The sequence below is a fragment of the Corvus hawaiiensis genome, chromosome 4 (assembly GCF_020740725.1).
Source record: "Corvus hawaiiensis isolate bCorHaw1 chromosome 4, bCorHaw1.pri.cur, whole genome shotgun sequence".
In the NCBI taxonomy this organism is placed as follows: domain Eukaryota; kingdom Metazoa; phylum Chordata; class Aves; order Passeriformes; family Corvidae; genus Corvus; species Corvus hawaiiensis.
The window spans coordinates 38,327,965-38,352,719 of record NC_063216.1 but is presented as its reverse complement, the minus strand read 5'-3'; the positions used below and the strand labels follow the sequence as shown (position 1 = coordinate 38,352,719).

General features: G+C 39.3%; 1 protein-coding gene across 3 annotated transcripts in view; it reads right to left on the bottom strand.

Moving 5' to 3' along the window:
- Positions 1–14,940, bottom strand: part of SLC6A15 (solute carrier family 6 member 15) — a 37,531-nt gene extending 22,591 nt beyond the window's left edge. Inside the window, exons 1-2 of one of the 3 annotated variants that reach the window (XM_048301270.1) lie at positions 14,737–14,940; positions 4,037–4,513 (exon numbers count right to left, since the gene is read on the bottom strand). In XM_048301270.1, coding sequence (XP_048157227.1) covers positions 4,037–4,325 — 289 coding nt within the window. In that variant the 5' untranslated portion in view covers positions 4,326–4,513; positions 14,737–14,940. Of the gene's footprint in view, positions 1–4,036; positions 4,514–7,385; positions 7,540–14,736 lie in introns of those variants that run through there. The other 2 variants (XM_048301269.1, XM_048301272.1) reach the window with 2 other exon arrangements.
- Between the last annotated feature and the right edge of the window lie 9,815 nt (positions 14,941–24,755).

Sequence of the window (24,755 nt, the reverse complement as noted above, 5' to 3'; positions counted from 1 at the left end):
TTCAAACTACTTAATCATAAAAAGTCACAAAGTGACTCTACCCAGGTCAATCTTCTCAAAACGTAATGACAATATCATCTGCTACAATGTTTCCTATTTTGCTCACATCTTTTATCTATAATTGTTTAGTAGTTCTTTTGGCTTTTTACATCACAGAGATCTTAAAAAATACTTTCCTTTAAAAAAAAAAAACTAAGTTAATGCTCACAAAAATGCAACACAAAATCTTTGGGAATGCAGTACCTTGTAGACTCCTCACTTTTTGTCCACAGTAACACTCTCACTCTTTTTAGAAGAACAGCTAATTTAACTTGCTTTTGTTACTTCTAATTATGTAAAAGTATCATTATACTTCTGCTAATCCTAAAGGGAAATGACCAAACCAAACAGAATAAACTTTAAATATTTTCTTTGTTTGAAAATAGTGAAAGGTGTGCAAGCTGTCGTCCAGATGACAGTTATGAGAAGCAGGAAATTTTAAGTCTAGTTTGTCACTATTTATGAGCATCTTGGCAAGACTGGGTAGACCTGAGCAGTTTGTTTTTAAGGCTATCAACCATAGGAAGCTCTGAACCTATGTTATGCTAACAGAGGTTATGAAATTGTTATATAGGAACTGTGCTTATCTGAAGAAACACATGTACTTACTTTCATGTACTAAAGGAGTAATAAACAAATCGTACAGTGCAAAAATGATAAATTGAGCATACTCAGCTCCAGTGCAAATCACCTGTATCAAGAATCAAGGATGAAACAGCTTTTTTATCTGTTAGGCTGCAAAGAGGTGCCCTAAGAGCCAGATGGGGTCTGGGCATTGCCTACCGGGGTAAGAAGGGCCTGTGGTGAGGACAGAGATCTATCGTCAGTTCCTCAAAACTTTACTGAACATCTTCAGCCCCTCTTTCACAGAGCATAAAACTCCTTTGGGCACTCCCTCTCAAAGTCAGGAAAACCAGCACTCTGGAGTGCTCTCAGTCTCCTCCTGGACTCTTTTCCATTCAATACATTCTGCGTTACAACTACATCCCCAACATGGATCCAAGTACATCCCAGCTGCACACCAGCCTTTTCTCTCACCTCTCCCAACAAACATTTTTCTGGGAATGAGACAAGTGTGAAAGTTAGCAACGAGCTACCCAGTCTAGCTGTAACTGAGTTAACTACAAAAAATACCAGATATTACTCTAAATATTTATGAGTTGCTATGAATTAAAGCAACGGAAGTAACTGTTAAATGATCACAAGAAATAAATTGAAGGAAGTTGGTTTGGTGGTACAGACCAGACCCAGAAACAGAGATTGCAAAGATATCCACAGACGTACAAATTCTCACTGCAGTGTAGTGCTGCTCAAGTTACTTTTAAAGATGGTATCACAGGTATCTCATTGAAGCAGTAGAGTGCTCTGACGTCAGAAGTGTCACCATACCCCAGGCCACAGCCATAAACAAACTAAATCTCTGTAGAAAACAGGGCAGGAAACAATTTTTTCTCCACAAAATCCTCAAATAACATACCTATTTTGACTAACCTTGCTGTGTCTTATCTATGTTTATTTTGTTGTTCTTGGCCCAGAAGTTTAAAAAAAAGATAAAAATGAAGATTATTACACATTTAGGATTTGCCTTTTCTTTTACTGGTGGCTTTAGAATACGTTAGGAAGCTGTGAAGGAAACTAACGAGTAACTATGGTTTTTACTTCTTTTTGGTTTAAACTGGAACTGGATTTATTGGTTTACTACTTTTTAATATACTCCCCTCACCTGATGGTATTTTCCAGATATAAGTTCCTTTAACACAGGGAAGAAAACAAAAAATGTTTGGTCTAAACTGAAGGTAGAGACCTAGTCATACACTTCACTCAAACAGTCCTAATGAATATCCAGAGAAAGATAGTTTACCATATATCAAGAGACTTCAACAGGTATTTATAGTAAAGCTTTATCAGCAGATTACACAACAGTTCTGACACCCATATTTACACTGGGTTACATAAAACCACCCTAATTTTACCTAGAATAAAACTTATTTGAAATAATATGCGTAACAGAAAAACAGAACCTCATATAAAATGTGTATAGGTTTTCTTACCATGTGTTTGAAGTTTGCACTCCCTCCCCCTACTCTTCTATGCATTTGTGAGGATTACCTGTCCATCTGCACACACCTATACCAATGTATTTTACACATTTCAAAGTTTTGTATCACCTTCTACATCTTGCATTATGACTAACTTGAAAACCAAGCAAGCTTCAGCTCTAACAATCAATCCCTTTTCTCTGTTGTTCAGAAAGCTGCCATTTGCTAAAATGGTGCACAACTATTGTTAAAAGCCAAATACACCCTTGTCTCAGCATGTGCAGAAAACATTGTATCTCCACAGACTATGTTATACATCCAATTTCCTGCAATCATAGCACAGGAGAAAACATTTAACTACAATCTCAAGTGACACCATAACTACTTTTTCAAGTTTGATTAATGAAGTCTCATAATCTTTGTCTGGTTTACTGTTTTGGGGCGGTTTGGTGTTTTCCTGAAATGTGAAATTACTAAATAATTTAATTCACTTATATTTGATCTGAATTAAATTTACCCTCAGTCCCAGAGTAACTTTACAAGTGCCTGATGGCACGAAACCAACAGCCTAAGGAGCACACCAATGGATCCCTTCTTGTGCTTTGAAGGAGAATCCAACCAGCTTGCAAAATTACTAACTACATTAGACACAGACTTTCAAAAGGATACAACTACACAAAACAAACTGCTGTAATCCATTATCCTTGAGACTAATTCTTGACACCATACTTAAAATCAATCATTTAATGACTTTCTCTCCAGAATAAAAAAGAAAAAAAGAAACTTAAATGATAGTCAAAAAAAATCAGTAACTAGATATAAAAGGATTTATACTTTATCCTGAAGACAGAATATTTGAAAGCATAAACTTATTTTTTATTGCTTGAACTAAGAGAAAACAAATAAAGAATTACACTTTTATTATATTCTAGGCTCATTTCTATACTCCTCAATTATATCAGTTGCATCATGCAGCCTTTAAAATCCAGCAGGAGTAAAACGTTATTCTTCATTTTCTGTACATGTTCATTTTCTATATCATAAAAAGTGACAGGTTTGTTTTGAATTCAGCTTAGTAATTAGCTACAATAGAGTGTGCGTTAGTGTAGTATATTTGGATATGGTATAGCATTGGATAAAATACTAATCTGGCATTCAAAAAGAAAGGAAATTCTCCAGCCTCATACTTCAAATGCATTCAAGACCACAGATGGTCAACTAACAAACATGTTAGTTGTTTAAAGTGATGTTTGATGTTATTGTTTTAAGTGAAAGGTACCTTGTTATTTAGGAAAATAGTAGACTGTCTAACAGCACCAAACCAGATGCAGTCCCTTAATGTAATGATTGTAATGATTTAAATTATTCGTCATCAGTAAAAGAAAACCAACCAACCAAACAAAACCCAAACAAACGAAAAAACCCCAACAACTTTTTCCCTCCTAGAGTATTTTGAAGTTCTTGCCAAAAGTAAATCATGATCAAATGGCCAGGAGCCAAGAGCAATTAGAGAGTAAAAGTGTGAAGCTTAGTACCACTAAATACTAAAAGACCAAATGCGGCCTTGGTCTTTAAAGTGGATGTAGTTTTAATGCCTTGATTTATTGTCCAAGTACCATAAAGAACACTTTAGCACAATAACCAGGTCCTAAACAATGCAACCCTCTATAATCATGTCTTATGGGGTAGACACTGGTTTGACCCATAGTCAAGGCTGTATCAAGAGCTATCTACCCTAAGATAAGGAAATGGCATCTTAGAAGAATCTGCTGCTTACTTTAACAAATGCATCTTTCTAAATAAAGAGAATGTGGGGTTTTCCTCATGGGCTCTGGCAAAAACTAAAAGAAAAACCTGGCATGTTGGAGCAGGTCTTACAGTGGTTCTCTCTGCTGACTTTGAAATCTGAAAGGTTAGCATCATCAGTTAGGTTTAACTAGCTGTATCATAAAACTTACCTCCACCATTCTTCTGACACAGATATGGGAATCGCCACACATTCCCCAATCCCACAGAAAATCCAACTTGTGCCAGAATATATTGGAGTTTGCTGTTCCAAGCAGGTCTTTCATCTTCTACATCTGAGCCTTCTTCAACATCTACATCTTTTTCTTCCTGATCATCAACCATAAGTTCACTCTTCTTGAAGGCATCATCTGAAGAGTCCTCATTAGAGAGCAGGTCCTTAACTGACTCAATGACCTCATCATCTAGTTCTCTTTTCACTACCTTGCTGTTCTTAGGCATTTGTAACTTGAAAAAAACAGCAAGGAGATGACGTTCAGCTGAGACAGATGGACACAGAAGTAAGCTCTCCCTCTTCTTAGGCAAAAATACTGAATAAAAAGACTGAAGATGGTGCCTGATGAGTCCTTGATATCAGGGAATCAAGAGTAAGGACTTCTGTTTCTGAACGCTTATTCTACTGAAAGTATCTGAAAAAAAAATTAAGAAGGATATTATACTATTATGCAGAAGAAAATTTTGAAATCATGTGCTTTGTTTTACCCATTTCTGCTTATCTCAATGATATGACGAGAGGAGAAAATGAGAAGAAAGGGATGTTAAACCACTTTAAAATTGTAGCGAATACATCCACTATTTGGTCTAAAAGATTTTTATAAAATACATTTCATTCAGTTGCTAAGGGTTTTGTTTTGGTTTAGTTCCTAAAGACTGATAGGCTAATTGCTCATATTTTCATATCATAACTAGATTCTTCTTATCAGGCATAAAAGGGTATGCACTTTACATAAAATTTAGGAGCCCAACTCCATTACTTCCTGACTTAACAGGTGTGCTTGAATTTATTAAATGTATATTTTAACAGAAGTAAATTAAGTTTTTCAGACCATTTCAGAAAGTCATGCAGCAATTAAATTTTTGATACAGAGCATGTACCTAGTAGTTTAAAAGCAATGCTGACTTATTTTCTTGTTAATCTTTGTCACGGTATAATCATAGTCATAGTTTGAAAGGATAGATGCTCATCCCTTACAAGCTTTGATGCTTTAGATATTTTTAATTATTTCCTGTTTCTAAGAAACTATCTGAAATATCTGAAAAGCCAAATCCATTTAAAAAGCCTAATGTTTCAAATATGTATGTACAGAAACAAAAACGCCTGCGTTTGAATACATGTTTTTCTTCAACACAATCATTTAAAAAGACAGACTTGCTTGCAGCTGCCATACAAAAGGTAACCATAAGATTTTGGGGAGGAATGTTTTTCAGTAAATTCTTCATTAATCACATGGGATAAAACTAGTGTGTGCAAAGCCATCTGCACAGTTAAGAGTCTTAAAAGGGATTTAGATTATGTGTTAAGCTTCATGAAAGCCCTAAAGAGGGCTTCTGTAAAGAATACACAAGAAGTCTAATCAAGAACTGCTAACTTATGAGAATCTGAAATTACTTCAGGAAACATGAGACCTTACAGCTTTTGCTTATGGACTTGCTTCAACATCTGGTCCATAGAGTGAAGGCTGCATCATGTCCTGACAAAATCCCATGCAGTGGAGAACTGCAAGTTACCTTTTGCACAGTCATCGAGAGATCAAGCACCTCGTGGTTGCTTCCATGCCAGACCCAAAGGAAAGACACTAAGCCACTGGAACCCAGCTCCCAGCTTATCAAGATGAGACTTCGCAGTACCAAAAATAAAACCTCTGCCACCACAAGTACTATCACCAGCCTCCTAGCCAACAGGGCAATTACCTTCTCCAATAATTTCCAAGGATTTGGAAGTTGAACTTCACTCCAGTTGCCTACTGAACTCCACTGCAACCTCTTTTCACTGATTCCCTAGACTCCAGTCACTGTCTTCTCACTTTCCCTTCTGTTACTGCCTCCTCTCAGCAACTCTAGCTCTGGCAGTCAGCCCGATTTTTTTAAGCGTAGTAGAGCCTACTTGTGATCTGCTTCATGTTCACCACTATCACTGAAGGGTTCGGGGTCCTATAAACCTTCCTTCTGACATGCAGTGGGACTAGCTTTGCTTTGACTGATACCAGTTCTTAAAAAAAAAAAAAAAATAAATTTAAGTGTATGACCTATACAGACAACAGCAGAATAGGGGAAAAGTTGTTTATACAAGAGAGAAATCCTAATACCCTATCCTGTATATCTGGGCTAAATGAATGCCTGTGTGGGCCTCTTTTCATCTGTTCTGTCTTTTGCATTGCAGTCTTCAAAGGACTCTACTACACCCTCTTCTAGTTCATACATGATTCAGTGGCTCTTGGTTCTGACTAAGTAGAACCAAAATGCAAACTTAATACTAAGCTGAAGCATTTAAGCAGTCCAAATGGAGCTTTGGGACTATAAGCCACAGAATCTGGTACTTCAAACACTACTTTTGGCCACATTTCAAACTTTTTTTCCCTTTGTTCCACTGATGTAAATTAGAGAGCAGCTTCTCAGTTCCAATAATTAGTAATAAGATCAAGGATTACATTAAAATGAAACACCTGCACATGTGAAACTACATCAGTATTCATGTGTAGGTCTGAAATCCTTCTCTAACTATAGTGAGCAAGAGATTTTCAGTCAAAAAGACACAAGCCATCCATCAGTATTTACTGAAATGTTTTAAAAGGTCATACCTGTTCTAATTATTTTATATAGAGTAACTTGCAGGGCAGCAATACGATTTATCTAGAGCTCTCACTGATGAGTCAATTCCAACAAAAATTGCATCATTCTGTCCTTTCATGCATTAAACACTGCACCGGTACACTTCAGGATAAACTGGGCTTGATACTTTTACTCCTAGCACAGTATCATATCAATTTCCTTTCATTAACCTTCCACTAAGCAGTATGTTATCCATAAAACTATCACTGTATAGACTTGCAACATTTGCAGGGCTTGAGAAAATGTGGGAGGCATACTCAGCAGACTGATGCATGGTTCTAACAGTACTGCGTTATCACTGGCCAGACTGCACCAAGGATGGCAGACAGTCCTTCCGGACACATTGCAAATCCAAAGGCAGTCTCCAGCTGTCAGATTTAACAACTCTTCTCTGTATGAAAGGAGCTGGTACTAAACCAAATAAGAAGTCCTATCTCAAGAGATACTACCATCAGGTACAAATGTTTGAAGTGTGGTCCCAGCTGGTTTGTGTGAGGAGTCAGCAAGTCCATGCTCAGCACTCCCAGAACGCAGTCAGTGACATGCACAGAAGCCTCTATTTGATCCAGAACAAACCTGCACAGAAGACTGATATCAAACTACTCAGCTCAAGCTTGGTCTAGATATGAATGCTCCTGAGTGAAGTCTGAATAGGGAGAAAGAGTTACTCACCAGCACTGTTTAGCTAAACATGAACCACTGAGCAAGCTTTATTTTGTTTTTCTTTTTCCTCATCACAGTATTGAACTTGAGCACTTCACCACATATTTTCTATGTTCCCATATCATTTAGTTCGGCATTGAAGCTCATGAGCATTAAACCAGGAAATAGCACACCAAATTCTGTTAAGCACTTTCAGTTAGTTCCAGCAGTCATTACCTTCTACGCTGCTTTGAAGAGAAATACAGCACTATGTGATAAGACAGTTTATCCTAAGTATCATTTAAACATCTACAAAACAAACCACCATTTTAAAAGGATTTACAAAATTAACTACTATTATATTAGGTCTCTAAGTCCTAAATCTTGTCAGGTATTTTAAAACATTACTATGCTATTATCAGCATCTTGGATTAAAAGTAAAATGTGTAGAATATAATTCAGCCTTATTAAAGCTGTCTGTTTGTACGTTGGATTTTTTTTTTCTGTCTTGGATCTGGATCATGGAATTTGATCAATTGATTTAGTTCTCGTTTCCAGGCAGGTTTCTCATCCTTTTCATGACTCAAATGATGTAACCTGTCAGATGAAAACACTGAAGGGAAATGTTTATTATCACATTTACTGGAGAATATAGTATTTCCCTGGACTTGCCAACAACTGAAATCAGCAAATAAGGATGGTATCCCTTTTTTTTTGTAAAATTCTTTTTATAAAAAAATCTACAATTACTCTTAAACTGACCTGACAAGTGTCTGTACTGTTTGAGGGAATTTAACACAATGGAAATTGATGAACAGTACACAGTTCAGTTAAAAGAACATTTAGAAAATTATTCTGCCACTGAAATAACAGCAATCAATAATCTGACTCAGCATAAACAAACTTCTGGAAAAACCCTTACTAAATCAAACATATGAGCTAGATTTTAATTATGTCTTACTAGCATTGTCCCTGATATGCTAAAATCTAGTCCTTTTGCATACTGAAAGATAAAACAGTGAGTCTTTTTTGACTTTTCTCATATCAAACAAACTGCAGAGCCCAGCTTTCTCTCTCAGAACACAGTGGGAATTTTGTTATTTTTTTCCATGGAAAAATAATCAAGTCTCAATGCGCCAGCACGCAGAAGTAAAGTAACGTGATTAGACCGCCACATTACTAGCAGATTAAGCAGTAATAATCCCTTGCAACAGGGAATTCAGACCCAAATTAGCTCCCTGGGAGATCCATGCTCGCTATAGAACTTTTACTTCAGCTTCAGGCCTGCATTCAGAAATGCTGGCACAGGGAGATAAGACTTGCAATGCCTCCACTGATGAAACTCGCAAGTGTTTGCAGTAAGACCCAAAGGAACTTCATTAGTCAAAGCACCAAAAGACACATTGAAAAACTTCATTTCATATCCTTTTCTCACAATCTTTTTTGTATGGAATGCCTAGTAAGGGAGTTGTCCTGGTTCTGTTCAACATTGCTGCTCCTCCTCACCATTACACTGATAATGAATCCTATGTCAGGTTCCTTCCAATGCATCTCTATCAGACAGATCTGCATGCCAATCAATATATAGATACCTACTAGAAGAACCCTGTACTTCTGGTTCTCTCAGCTGTGTAATACCAGTAAACAACTAAAAGTTACAAGGCTGGGGATTTTCCCACCATCTACCGAAAAACAAGAACCAAAAAAACCTCACTTACAGATCTTAAAGTATAATGAGTACAGCTGCCCCATGTTCTTGGAAATTAAGCATGAGTCTCTATAAAAAGCCATTTGTAAGGCAATTTCATGTTTAAAACATCCCACAATACTATTGCAACAACTGATATAACTAAATACTAATGAACTTCTAGCAGTGTTTTTCCGACATAAATTACAACACAATAGTTCTTACATGGCATTTCTTCTTAAAACCAGCACTCCCCTCTGAAAAGGAAAGCCAAAAATACTCCTTTCTAACACAGTGGACTTCTTTCTTTTATAATCTTATTTTTACATCTGATGAAAACACAGCAATTTGACAAAATTATTTACATTTAATTTTTAACGCCTTACAAATAATCCTCAATACCTTTTTAAGTTCAATGTTTGCCATTGAAGGGATTAAAAAGACCAACATTCTATTCTTCAGAGCACTGCGTTCTTCCCTGAGGAAGCAGTTCCATACCAACACGCTGATGTGAGGGTGGCAAAATGCAATAAAAAGCTGCAGCCAGTTCACATCACTGTAATCTCAGCTTTGAAAGTAGATTGTGCCAGTGCGGTGTACCAGTCCTGTCCCACAAGCTTGTGTCTTATGTTCCTGTTCACCAGATCTTCACCTTGACTCCCAGTGAAGAAGCTAGTATGATTAAGCAGAGGACACAGAACTAAAAGTCAGGATTCTCACCACGGTACATGCTCATAAAAGATCTTTACTGATATTCATGCTAAATGTTTCAGTCTGTATGAAATCACTGGAGGAGAATCAAATGCAAAAGTGAAGAATAGGAGCCTTTTGCACCAAAAGGAAATGTACAAAATGCATCTCCATCACAAGTCTATGGGCTAGGAAGAAAAAGCATGATGGGAACAACCAATATAGAAAACAAAAACCAAAGTTTTAGGAGCAAGGGACTGATGTGAGTCTGCAAAAAAGGAATCTCTGCAGGCAGGATGAGGGAAATCTAGTGACCATCATATTTGAGGGAAAAAGAGAAGAAGAAGACTGCAGGAGTAAACCAGGTTTCACGGGAGTACTGTGACTGTGAAGAATGGCTATCGCTGGGGGAATCTGTGTACAGATAATTATTTCAGGAAGAGTTACACTGTGTTACAGTACTCATTGCACAGACTGAATTACTGCTGCAATGCAGCATTGTGTTCTTTGGTGGAAATAGGAATACACACCACAGCCTTTTTGCCTAGTCAAGCCCATTTCCATCTACGTACTGAAGCAACCATTATGCTGCTCTTCAGCATGAACTACATGATCTAGCATTTTTCCCTATCCAGTTTAATACAGCCTGTCAGTAAGATATAGATTCAACAGGCACTTAACTCAATTGCAATTAAAGATAATTATATTCTATACAATTATTCTTGCATTAGCATGTCTCAGAAAACATCACTGAAGAATGTAGAGAAATCTGTTACACATTCATGACACTGTAAAAAAAAAAAAGAGCTCTGTGGGCTATGGGAGACAAATGCATTAGAAGCAGTTTCTATTCTGATGTCTACGATGAAATCATTTATACTATAACAAAAGTATTTAAAAATGCAATATGATTTAAATTCACACCTGCTGCAGATACAGGTATTTATACAGACTTCAGTGACACTGCATCTGTTTCATTTTGCTGGATAATTTATTCTCTCTTCCTATAAAATCTTGTTCATGGCTTTATCCTACAACAAAACCCTGCACAGACTCAAATGCAGGCAATTTCTGGTCCAGATTAGTCTCCTTAAATTTTAGTTACAGGAGAATACTTCCTATAAAACAAGCACAATAAATTGACAAAACCAGCAAAGTTTCTTTCTCAGGATTGTTCGTTATCAATAGACTTGATCTTAACAGCTTGTGTAAGTACTGCCAAATCACTGGCCCAACAGAAACATCTAGAGACAGAATGTTACAACCTAGAGCTCTTGAATGTCATTTTTTCTTTTCACTGCACATAATCTCTATAGAATTTATTTGCCTTACTGTAGTTTCTCACTTCTGCATTCACAGATTTCTCAGTATTTTCTTCTCACAAATCAACTTCACCAAAATACTTCACAGACTTACAGGATGAGCTAACTGTAACCTCTTATTCAAATGGAGAAAATGCATCACTTATTCAGCAGTCTTTTTTTATATGTACTTTATTGAAGGAACAAATTCATTAGTTACCACTCCTCCAAGTGAAGTAATCTCAGCAATTATGAAGAAACTCTACCCCTGGTTGGTCAAACTCAAAAGGTGTAACTACTGGCAACTTGAAACAAAATCTCCATATTCTAAGTTCACCATATAAGATACAAGAGAGCCATGAGTTTATTTTACAACTTATCACACTTTTCAGAAGAGGATAAAAAAGTATATTTAATATTTCAATAAAGTTATCTAAGTTGCAAAATCAATTACTGAAAATTAGATATTACCAGATACATAGCTGCCCCAAGACCCTGATTGTCTGACCTCTGTGCTTTAGAATGGATCAGTAAGTAGATCGAGTTGTCCTTGGGAAGAATTTATGTGATTACTTCTTCCTCTGTGTTTTTTATATACAAGCAAAAAGCTGAACTGATCATATGGATTAGCAGAAATCTTACTTCTCCTCACATCTGATTATTTAATTTCATTACATGGATCATGTTTTCAAGTCATGTTACATTAAATCCCCATGTCTTTAAAAAGAAAATTATTAATACCAATTCCAATATAGAAAATCAAACACTGTAAATGTCCTATTACAGTTTTCATCTCTTCTCCATTTTAGCTTAAGGAGAGCATACTGAATTATTAATACTGCATTACACGTTTCTGACACTTGGAATGCAAAAATATCATTTGCCAGCAGCAAGAAACTATTTTCCCAAAGTGGGAAATAGACTACTGACACCATGACTTGAGGCACTGTTGTCCACATCATTACACAAATGTTTTCTTTGCTTTCTCCCATACAAACAAGGAATCCCTAGCCTTAAGAGAGAAGGATAAGAACACAGAGCTCTGTTTCAGAGTAGTCTTACAGGAAGCTCAGTTCAGTTATTGCCATTGCCTAATGCAACCATTCTGGCAGTTACCACTGCATTTTCACACTACTTTGTACCAGCTTGCCAGGATTTGTGCTTCCAGCTCTTCAGTGGAACAGCATTTGATTGTCATTTGTCAATGATAATTTGTTTCTTAAATTATTTGAATACATTTCCTGAGCAGTGGCAAGGTGACTGAATCAATTTTCAAGGACAAATGGAGTTGTTCAATGTTTAATCGGCCACCTGCTGATACGTCAAAGTTATTCTGCAACTGAGAATTCAGAGATCTTTAAAGTCATATGGAAAAGCTGCTACAATTGCTGTGCTGATCTACAAAATTTGGGACTGAAATCTGTTCTTCCAAAATCAAGATGTATTTTGTCTTTTAAGAACTTTACTGGTGGAGATGAGTGAAACGGACAGAACAATGGGAAGTAGCTGGGAAACAGGTAAATATGTCCTTAACGTTGTGTACACTTCTGGTATACTACTCTAGAGAATTTCCAGAAAAAAATCTTCCCAAACAGATTCTACCACAAATACTTCAAGTGGTAATTCCACACCACTTGAGCAGCAACCACTCCAATAGATCTTAACAATGCAATTTAAATCAAAAGGAATAGCTGCAATTAGTAGATTGTGCTTCTGAATAAACTGTGGGGTTTTTCTGACAAATTCAGCATTTTAAAAGTTTTGTGCATTCAGCTTTCCGGAATATGAAAAAGACAACTGTAAGAATGACAAGACATGAAAGGTCAACAGGAATCAGATTATGCTGTAAAACTAGTTTCAAGATGCCTTGGCAGTTTCACACACTCAGTTTTCTATACTGGTGACACATCTGAACAGCTATGAAACGGTTTGGTTTTTCATGCACAGATCAAAACCAATGGGATTGTTTGTTCTTGAGTCTGAAGCGGAGAGCTGAGCCCAAAGGGAGTGTCTGATACACACTGAATGCAGGCTGTGATTCCACAGTTATCTTAATATGTGGTATATGTAAACAAAAATCTTGTATATTAGCCAAAACTAAATTAAGAAATCTTTCCTAAGTATTTTTCATAGTTTCCTTTCTAATGTGATGCTGATAATGGGAAATATACTAGCAAATAGAAAGAAACCGAGTACGTTGTCATCGTTTTTTAATCAAATGGAGAAAGCTGGCTGCATAATACATCCAGTGTACATTTATATGACATCAGATAACAAAATATTTGCTTCATTTATACTTTTCTTTGGAGGGGGGAAATTGGGTCCATATCCTATGGTATGCCACAGTGACACACAGATGGTAACATACTACTTAGAAATTATTAGGCTTAGAAAACAACAGTACAGCGGTGAGCTTGTGATGTAGCAATATCACACTGAAAATAAAATAGTTGATAATAACGTGGTCTTTAACAAAGAAAACAAAGTGCCATTTACTTAAATAGATGAAATCCTATCACAAACCTCATGTGTGACAGGTCGGTGTGACTGTGCAGACATATTTCAATCATCTAATTTACTTCCACAACAAAAGCAAAGCCTTGCGAAGAAATTCCAGTTCTCTCTAACACTAGCAAAATCAGAACAAAACCAGGAAATATGGGCATAGAAAATTAGAAGGGTTAATAAGCAAATGGAAGAGAAAAAGAATCACTCGGAGAAAACTGTAGGTACGAATCTACCTTGTGGATATGCCGTAGTACACGGCGGGCTGCAACCATCAAAATCCTGCACAGAAAATAAATCCAAGAGGCACAAAGGTTGGGAGAAGGTCCTCATTACCATACCCACCCAAACATGGCTGACACGACACGGGCCCGCAGCAGCCCCCGGCCGCGGGGGTTGCCGCCGCCTTCGCGGGGCGAGAGACGCGGGTGGCGCGGCGCGGGGAGGCACCGTGCGGCCCCGCCGGGCGACGCCCACGCTCCGCAGCAACAATGCGGTGCCCGGGCCCGGCCCCAGCTCCGCTGCGCCTCTGCCCGCGCCACATGGTGGGCACGGGCGCCGCGGGCCGCTCCCGATGGTACCCGGCTCCCTCGGCAGCCGGCTCAGCCCCCTCTCCCCGAGCCCGGGCTCATCCGCGCGGCGAGGCGCATCACCACGGTGCTCCCGGGATGGAGACAGCCCGCGCCCCCGCTCCTCCCGGAGCACGCGCTACACATGCATCTCGGATTTTTTACGCAACACACGGGAGATGAATGAAATTTCTTCCACTCGAAAAAATATATAAGTTCCTCGCCCTTCCCAGTAGAAATAATAATACTAACGCTGACTAATACAGCCCCGTACATCCTTTTAACCTATCGCCGAGTAAAACATATGGGCGGCTTCTAACCAGTGCTCGCTATTGTCTCCCGAGGGGTCGGCTCTCTCCCCGCCAGCGAGAGGCTGGCGCCAGGGCGAAAGCAGCCTCCCCGCGTGGGCTGGGGGGACCCCCTGACCCGCAGGAAGGCGGACCCCGGGCGGAAAGGAACCCCCGGCACATCCTGCCCCTTCCCGCCCGGTGACACAAGCGAGGCGGCCACGTTCCCCCCCACCGCCCCAGCGGCACGGCAGGGCTGGGAAAGCGCGGGCTGCCCCGCGCACCCACGCTCAGCGCCTCGCCGTGCCGTGCCGTACCCTGCCTCACCGTGCCGTGCCGTACCCTGCCTCACCGTGCCGTGCCTTACCTCCGCCCGCCGGCTGCGAAAAGGGAGGGCCGGGTGCCCCCGCGGGCGGGGATGGCGAGCGGGGCCGTGCGGGCACGGGGCTCAGCGGCGGGCAGGCGGCGGCAGCCACAAGTGCCCAGCCCTCACTGCGGCGACGTTTAAAGACAGACATAAAAGCGGCGGGGGGAGAGGAAAGGGGAGGGCAGTGCCGGGCCGGGGGAGCCGCACCTCCTGACGCAGGGAGGAGCGCCCACCCACCCGCCTGCCTGCAGCAGCATCTCTCCGCCGGAGGCGGGCGGCGGGGAGGTAGAGGCGGCAGCGAGAGGGCAAGGAGGGAGGAGCTGCCGTTTCGTCGCCGCGCCAAAATCCCCCCGGCCACGCTTTGGCACCGCGGGTTCCTCATTTTTGTCCTCATCTTCCTTCCCTGCCGCCTCCGCCCCTCCGCCCGGATTCGTGACGATGTCCAGGTCCCTTGTGCCGCTCACACGGGCTGCGAGCGGCCCGCCCTGGCTTCCTGTTGGTGGGGTAGCGGCAGACGGGCGGGGGTGGCCTCCGGGGCGGCCTGGAGGCGAGAAGTAGGCACACAGGTGGGAGCTTCCTTGGGGAACACGGAGGTTTTCCAAAGGAAGGGGGTGAGTGGGAATGAGGGGTGTGAGGAAGGAAGAGAGGTCGGTCGGAGGAAAGCAGGCAGGCCTCAACACCTGCGTGCTGGAGGCCGGGAGGCGGCCGGGAGCGAGCTCGGGGGCTGAAGGGGTGGAGAGAGACGGTGAGAAGAAAGGAAGGCACCGACCATCCCCGTGGTGATGGTGCACAGGTTTTGTAGCCCTGACTCCTACAGTTGCTTCAGTCGCAGGAAGGTGATGTTTCGCTTCAACGCCTCCCCTAAACATTCTGTCTTTAAGTGTTCGCTGCCCTTCGTCAGTTTTTTCTCTGCTTGCATGTTTCTTGCTGATCGATCCTGCCTAGCAAGGAAGGCTTGTAGTAAAGATGAGGAAGTGAGCTGTTCAAAGGCGCGGCAGCCCGATGGGAGAGGCGCATTGGCTTTGCTGCGGATAGGCGCGATCGAATGGAGAGTGAACTGGTTTTAATGTTCGTAAATCAAGGAGAGATTTCCCTTAAAAGAGGGGGAAGATAGTCTGCCTAAATTGTTTGCATTTCCTTCATATTTTACTGAGAAACCTGTGATACAAACTTGCTTTCATTTCTGCCTTTTTATTAAAAGTAATTACTCTCAGCATTGTACTTTTCTTGCTATTGGTGCTAGTTCACTTAACTAATAGTTTCCACAATGTATTTCAGTTATGTATAAAAACTGCCCTGTAGACAATAGATTTTGTACTTACTGATTGAATATTGTTTGCAACTCAGTAAAAATGAACTTGCTTTGAGTAAGTTTCTAACTGTGAATTAAACTTTTTTTTGTACTAAGTACTAATAAGAGGAAGAATTTACACTTTCACTTGCCAGATCATGAGTGATACTTTTATTTAGTAAATTAACTAGTAATGTTATCGGATGACTGCACAGTTAATTGTAACAGGAAGAGGTAATTTCTGGATCTCTTTAAATTCTGTGTACCATTAATGATGAGCTTAGACCTGAGTTAGGGACCTACACACACAGAGACAAAGTCTCATTTGCTGGTCAGACTCTCCAAGTGTCTCTGCTTGTGACTCAGGAGGTTTGAGGATAGAGAGAAAAAATCTAAGTGGATAGCAAGAAATACCAGCAAGAGAAAAATCATTATCATAAAAAGCAAAGCCCAAATGCTGATGTACAAAAGCTCTACACTGTCAAACCTTTAGAGAAAAAAAATGCACAAGCAGAGAAAATGACTGGAAGAAAAGCAGTTATGCCAATTTTACTTTTCTGCTTGGTTATGCTATCTTGTCACTTGCATAGAGATTTTAAATATCGTGAGTTGGAAAAGACCCACAAGAATCATTGAAGTCAAGTCCTGGCTCTGCGCAGGACAACCCCTCACACAACATATGTCTGAGAGCATTGTTTGAACTTCTTGAACTCTGTCAGGCTTGGTGCTGTGACCACTTCCCTGGGAAGGCTGTTCCAGTGCCCAAACACCCTCTGGGCAAAGAACCTTGCCTAATACCCAACCTGAACCTCTCCTGACACAACTTCAGGCCATTCCCTTGGGTCCTGTCACTGGGCAACACAGAGGAGAGATCAGTGCCTGCCCATCCTCTTCCCCTCATGAAGAAGTTGCAGACTGCAGTGAGGTCTCCTCTCAGTCTCCTCCAGCCTGAACAGACCAAGTGACCTCGGCCACTCCTCATACGGCTTCCCCCCAAGGCCCTTTACCATCCTCATGTCCTTTCTCTGGAAGCTCTCTAAGAGCTTAAGGCCTTTCCTGTATTTTGGCACCCAAAACTGCCCCCAGCACCCAAGGTGAGGCTGCCCCAGTGCAGAGCAGAGCAGGACAATCCCCTCCCTTGCCCAGCTGGCGATGCTGTGCCTGATGCACCCCAGGACAGGATTGGCCCTCCTGGCTGCCAGGGCACTCCTGGCTCATGTTCAACTTGCTGTGGACCAGGGCCCCCAGCTCCCTTTCTGTGGCATTGCTTTCCAGCCTCTCATTTTCCAGTCTGTCCATACATCCAGGATTACCCTATCCCAGGTACAGAATCTGACACTTGGGCCTTTTGTGTGCAGGTATCATTAATATTCTCAGTGCATATAAATGACACTTTTTCACATGCTGGGTAAATGTGAAATTAGTCTTGCATTTTACACCTTTCAAATCTGTCACTTTTGTTAATATTCTTTCTGTCTCTGTTAGCTCAGCATTGAATTTTTCCTTAAACTATTGCACTCCAGAATATTGTGGATTACAAATTGAGTAATATCAGTAATTACCAACTACACTAGTTTGCATAAGAAACAGCCATTCCTATTTTTTTCCATATTTTTCGAAAAGCTTCATGATCTAGTAATTCTAAATCACTCATGATCCTTTTCAACATAAAATTTTTATTTTTATTTTACTAAATGTATCCTCTTTGGTTAAGAGCTGTAGTAGTCTATTCAAGGAAACAAAAATATGCTTTTTAGGATTAATTAAAACAACAGAGAATAAGGATGTTTTATATAAGTTGCCTATTATCAATGATTTTATGATAACGACCATATTGAGGAAGTTCAGCTGAACAGAACAGAACCACTGACAAGTCACTGTGACTTCTTATTGCTGCATCATTCTGGCTGCTCTTAGTTCTCTAGGAGATGGCATCTGGTCAAGATTCTGAAGGAGATTTTGCCTTATTGCTCAAGACACAAATTATCCCTTTGGACATAGCAAGCATAGTAAGCATGGATTTCCTGACTGCAGCACCTGTTTTCGTGTCCGGAGACATTGAGAAAGACACCTTATTCTATCCAGTCTGGGGCAAATCAGAGTACATTGCAAGCACTGGGTCAGTATAGAGATTAAAATACTCAGGAACACTGTCAGTTGAGGGTATGGCTAGTTAAGTTTTGAGACGTGTGTTTGAAGTTTAATTTTCACTAAATTTAAAGTTTAGGTGTAATTAATGAAATGGTATAGTGACTATCATTTGTTGTACAGAATAAATTAAGTAAGTACCTCATTTTACTCAAAGAAAGAATTAGCATTCTAAATATCCAGATAGATACAAAGTGTCATTTAAAGTATAACTGTAGCCATAAACATATAAATTTTGGTCTTGAAAGTAACACAGAACCTACTGCTTACTAAAGAATGTTTCCATGTATTACGTTCATCTATATAACACATTATGAGAACCTCAGAAGCTATATTCTCCATTGAAATCTAGTGCTTACCATAAAATCATAACATACCCAGGGGAAGTTCTTTCTGATTCCCAAAATTCACTGACACTAGAAGAAAAAGATTGTAGCAGCTCAAAACTCTGCATGAGTTAAAAGTAATTTCTTCTCATGATGTTTTCTATCTGAGATGATTTTCCAGAAAATCGTTGGGGATATATTTTTTAAATAAATTAATGCTTTTATGATAGAATGAAACAAGTAGGAACCACTATTACAATTACTGCAATTCAGAATCCCATGTAAATAACAGAATTTAATATTAAGACAAAAGAAGAGCATTTATTTTCAGAAATCCCCACAAGACTTTTACAGATTTAATCTATGATAAATTAATTTTTGTGGCAGCAAGGAATAAAAAGCATAGGATGTTCAGTTGCAAGCCATCTGTGAGAGGTACTTAAATGTATTTAGGCACATAAATGGGCATTTCTATAGTGCGTTTGAGACCATCCAAGTTACCTCTGGAAACAGTGCTAAGGCACATTGAAAATAAGGAGGTGATTGGTGATGACCAACATGACTTCACTGAGGGCAAATTGTGCCTGTCCAGTTTGATGATGGGGTTACAGTGGTGGTGAATAAAAGGACAGCAAATGACATCACCTACTTGGAACTGGTATTCCTTCTGGAACTGTACAAAGCATTTGACACTGTTCTGCATGAATTCTAGTCTCTGAACTGGAGAGACGTAGGTTTGATGGGTGGAACACTCAGTGGATACGGAATTGGCTGCTCAGAGTTGCGATCGACAGCTCGATGTCCAAGTGGAGACCAGTGGCGAGTGGAGTTCCCCTCAGGGCTTGGTATTGCTATTAGCACTGTTGAACATCTTTGCTGGCGGCATGGACAATGGGATTGAGTGCACTCTCAGCAAGTTTGCAGATGACACCAAACTGTGTGCTGTGATGGACATGCTGGAGGGAAGGGATGCCATCCAGAGGGACTTGGACAGGTGTGACAAGTGGGCCAATGCAAACCTCATGAAGTTCAATAAGGCCAAGTGCAAGGTCTTGCCCCAGGGTCAAGGCAATCTGAAGCACAAGTACAGGCTGGGTGGAGAATGGATCAGGATGAGCCCCAGAGAAAGGACTTGGAGTTGTTTGTGGATAAGGAGCGTGACATAACTTAGCAATGTGAGTTTGCAGCCCAGAAAGCCAGCTGCATCCCGGGCTGTATCAAAAGCAGTGAGGCCAGCAGGGTGAGAGAGGTGGTTCTGACCCTCTACTCAGTTCTCATGAGACCCCACCTGGAGTGCTGCATCCAGGTCTGTAGTCCCCAACATAAAGAAGGCTGTTCTATGTGGCCTCCAGGACACAAGGAAGGGAGCAAGTACTCTGCTCCAGAAAACAGAAGAAAAAAAGTGTCACAGCCATGGGTGTCACTGCTACAGCTCTGCTAAAACGATATTTACTTTGAAAATTAAGAAGCCAGCAGGTTACTGAGTTGTTTTCTTTACATCAGAAGTAGGTTTGTATTGCAACACAGCATTCAAAAAATAAAACGTTTACATAGAAGTAATGCTGTATATGAGAATACAAATTCTCATATACTCAGCTTTAGCACATTTTAAATTAATATGAGCCATTAATATAAACCATTACATACACACACACATAAACATCACATAATAGTTCAACATACAGCTGAGCATAGTGATCTGTTCATGGAAGTACTAGGTCTTGAATGAAGGTAAAATGATGTCAGGACATTTGTTCATTTTTTTAGTATGCAGAGTAGTCATCTAAAAATTATTTTTGCTTGCAGAACAATGTGCCACATTTTGAGTATTATACTGAGGTCTCAATTCAGAATGGCCTTCATGTTAAATTCCTGCCTGAAAGTGCACACAATACTCAGAATTGTTCCTTATGTTTGAGCTTGGTAAACTATTTTAAATATGAAGTCTTGCTATGCTTTGGGGTTTTTTATCATCTCATAATGAGTTGAGCCAGAATGGAATCCTAGCCTCTGCAAAATGAATTCTAAAATTCTTTGATCTAGCATAACATGAGCTGTGTTAATCTGTACATGGCATGAAGAAAAGTGGTTTGAAGAAAAGTTGCAAAATGTCTCTGACTGTCTTGTCTCATGAGATTTCAGAGCAAGCCAGGTTGCCAGTATATTTTAACATATGTCCTGTGATGACAGGCTTCTGGGCTGAGAAAATCCAAGCATATTTCTTAATCCCAGGACTGGCAAGGGCAAATGTAAGGCTCCACTCATGTACGCAATCCTGTGAGTCATCACTGCCCACAGAAACTATCATTTTCTACTTGCAGCCTAATAACTGCATGATTTCATAATAATATGAAATCCATGTTAGATTTTTGCCCATGTTTTACACATGCTATGTCATTTTTAGCTATTGATGGGCAAGGGTGGGAATTACTTTTTTCTACTGCGTGGAATTTTCTTTAAAATCTGTGGTACAAGGGGCTGGTGTATTCCATATGCCTCAAGCTGAAGCCCTTATGAATCAATCACAACTTGACCTTTGTGTCAAAAGACACAAGCAATTCATATGAAATAGTTTTATTTTAATACATTATATTCATAAAACAAATCTGAGTATATGCAAGCTTATAGTACATTAATAGAATTAGAATTTCATTGTTGGCCATCAGTTAAGGCCAGGGAGTTAGGACCAGGGTGTGTGTTTCATTCACAGGACTAAGAGACTGAAGGGAACAACTGGCATTAGCAAATCTAGGTCTGTGATATCCTAGTTAACCTGCCTTTAGGGATGGGTATAAACCTATCCCTAAATGTATCATGTTCATTCTTAAAACTACTTAGGTTTCACCACTGCATCTTGTTGAAGTTTCTCTAGAACATCTCTCCTGTGATGGTTTGAAACCTCCTTTGAGCAGTCACAGCCTATTCATCATTATTTGTTCTTGTGCCAAAAAGTTTTTAAACTGTTTTCTGTCTTCTATTTTATGTATCATTTTGTATTTTTGGAGGGTAGCTCTATCATTGCCTCCATTTGTTTTAACAGTGTATAAAACTGAGGGTTTTTAGAGCAATGAAAGATGATGCAAAATATCCTCATGCATATTAGTCATACACATCGTGAAAAGATACTAGCTTGAGTCTTAAAAGGAGCAGGCATGTGATAGTTTACTCCAATATTGTAATAAAGAAGTGTTATTCCTGACTTAATCTACTACATCTGTGTGAAAGAACAAGCAGCTCCCATGGAGCACAGTACAGTGCCCATGTAGCACACGTTGTTTCCAGTTAAATACATGACCAGAACAAAGGTCCATCTGGATGGTATCTGTCTTCAGCAGTGCTATATGCTAAAAGTTTACAGAAAAGCATTAGGAACAGTGCAGGTTTGATTTCTGGTATTATAGCAAATGTTTAATAAATTTCAGGTGACATTTCCTATAATTAAAATAGAATACTAGTTTATTCAATACAAATATGAAGCTAATATGCATGAATTATCCTTAGCAAATCCCTGCAGAGCTTACCAATTTTTATTTCTCTTTGACTCTTTTTCTTTCAATTTGATTGAAAAATCTGCATGTGACTGAAGTCAAATGAGTAGTCTGTTTACCTTAAATATATTATTTCCAGACATATTTACAATTCTTGACTTAATTTATTTATTTTCAAAAATTGCTAAGGAAATTCTTAGAAACATGTATTAGAATCTATCATGCATAGTACTTCTTGGTATTCTGGGATGGAAATCATTTGACTTTTTCCTCCCTTGTCTCTAGCTACACAGAAATTGAAGTTTTATTGTTGAGATTTGCTCAATTTTAATCATTCTCATTAGCAAAGCTGCCTTTGATACCAAGAATTACGCCACCAATTTTGCTTGAAGACTCTAACAAGCTCTCTAAATTTTTTGCATATTTTACTTAAGGAGGCTGTACTTTCTATTGTGTAAGTCCACAAACTTCTGTAATAAGTTTCCTAACTTCTTACTCTTGGCTCCTCTGAAATCAAAAATATTAGTTACAGAATTACTTAACCTCTCTGGTTATGTAGTTGAACTAGCTCGTGATTACTAAACTCTTCTTTAACTTCTTTATTTCCATTATGACTTCACTTTTCCCCAAAACAAGTTAATATTAACCTTTTTTTGCTTCATTATGTATTTTTAAATAAAAGAAATCTATTGTATGTTCTGCTCAGGAACAGTTGTTGTCGATAGCAGTATTTCCCCTCCCAACTGTCTGTAGTTGCTACCTTTATTACACAGGCCTCAGTAATATTTACCTTGCCAGTATCATTATTTTGTTCATATCAGTGTCCTGTTCTGAGGGTTTATAGTAGACCTATGCCATTTATAACCAACCAACCAACCAACCAGAAAAACCCCAGCAAAAACATAGCAACTTTCCACTACCACCCCAACAAATTGTTTTAACCAAAATGGATTTTTCATGCTCAATTCTGATCTAATTAATCTAATTAATCAGCAGCTTCCAGAAACTACACAGCATCTTTAACTTTTTATCTTTTCCATATCTTACACCAGAAGTTCTAGTTATTTAATTTTATTTTCAGAGTTCTTTACAGTAATGTAGATGTTAGTTATTTTCTCTTGAGTTCATCCAATTTCCCAGCTGAATTAGGCAATCTTCTGTCTTCTATCCCTGACTTCTGCACTTAAACATTCTCATGACTGTTCACCATCTCCTAGACTACTATGCTTCATTTTCACTACCATTTTTTTTACCACTCCATTTATCAATTTTTCTCTTCTTTATTAAATGCAAGTAGACTGATTTTCTGAGACTCTCTGATTTAAGAAAAAAATATTCTGAGGGACAAGCTTTGATCTTAAATGCCCGGGCTTACTTGCATGCTTAGAATTGACTCCTTCTGTCGAGAAGACTCCTTTTTGTTCATCTGCCTCCCTGAAGCTGGACATCTCTCCTGTTCGGCTTCATTACCTAGATCTGAATTTCCAAAGAACTGCTGCCTGTGGAGTCCACTTCTAAAAGGTTTGTAATCTCAAATACCAATTTTAATAATCAAAGTGAGTTTTTGCCATCTTGCTTAGAAGTCTTGAAACTCCATTTGTGGTCAGATTCGTGCTAGGGGGACTGTTGGACTAGTAACACTCTTGTGTTCAATGACTTCCCATTTCTATGAATTTTGCCCATGTCCACTATTTATTCATGGTTTTCAGTGGGAATCAAGAAGTTGTTTGGCTGCACGTGAAGACCAGTCAATAGTTTTTTTGCATTTTAATCCTTTTCAGTCCATAGTCAGTATTGTAAATCTTTATTGTGTCTGAATCTGCTCAGTGGGCAGGCTTCTTGATTCTTAATTTCTAACCACAAAGACTCTTTTGATACCTTAGTGAACATGAGACTCTCTCCCATCTGTTCTATTCCTTTCTGAGGATCGTTCCGCCTTCTAGACATGTTTCCTATGTATCATCCTTTCATTGCTTTTTACCTGGTTCGTGATGGTATCTTCTCTTCCCCAAATTTTACTACTGAGATGAGCTTCCCTCCTTTCTATGCTCTTAGTTTGGCAGAAATAAGGATACTTTACTGCTACTGATCTGCAAAAGTACCTTGCATTTTCCAGAAAATTCCCAGTCCTTCTCCTGAATGGTGCTAATTAAAAAAAAAAAACAACCTTTTACCCTATCTCTGTAACTGTTGCCTTAATCACTTTTCTGTGTGTCTTTTAAACAAGCATTTTTACATTTTAGTCTTTCAATTTCCCTGTGTTTCACATAATGTTAACCACATTGGCTGTTTTAAAACCCCAACTAATAAAGTACTGATTTACATTCTAGTAATTAATGAAAGATTTTGATGTAAATAGCATCAAAACTATTTTATTTATCCAAAAGTTGGGTTTGAACTTTTTATTTTTATTTCATTATTTCCATTGGCCTACAAGAACAATATTGAAAATAAAGGGTTTATTCAGAATTTTTTTTCTCTACACTTCTAGAAAACTTCAAGTGGCATTAAATACACGTATAAAGGATCTGAGTTTTGCATTTCATCTATTTGTTTGAACTAGTTTGTTAGAAGAAGTTACTTTCTCAAGACTGTAACACTGATTAATTTAGAAGTGTCTTTTAGTGGGAAAAGTCATAAAACTACTCAATCATTAATTTTTCAGTGAAGAAAGAAGCTATACATAAGCTAAGGCTATTTTCATGTACTCATAAAGACCTATTTTATGCTTTAGTACTTTA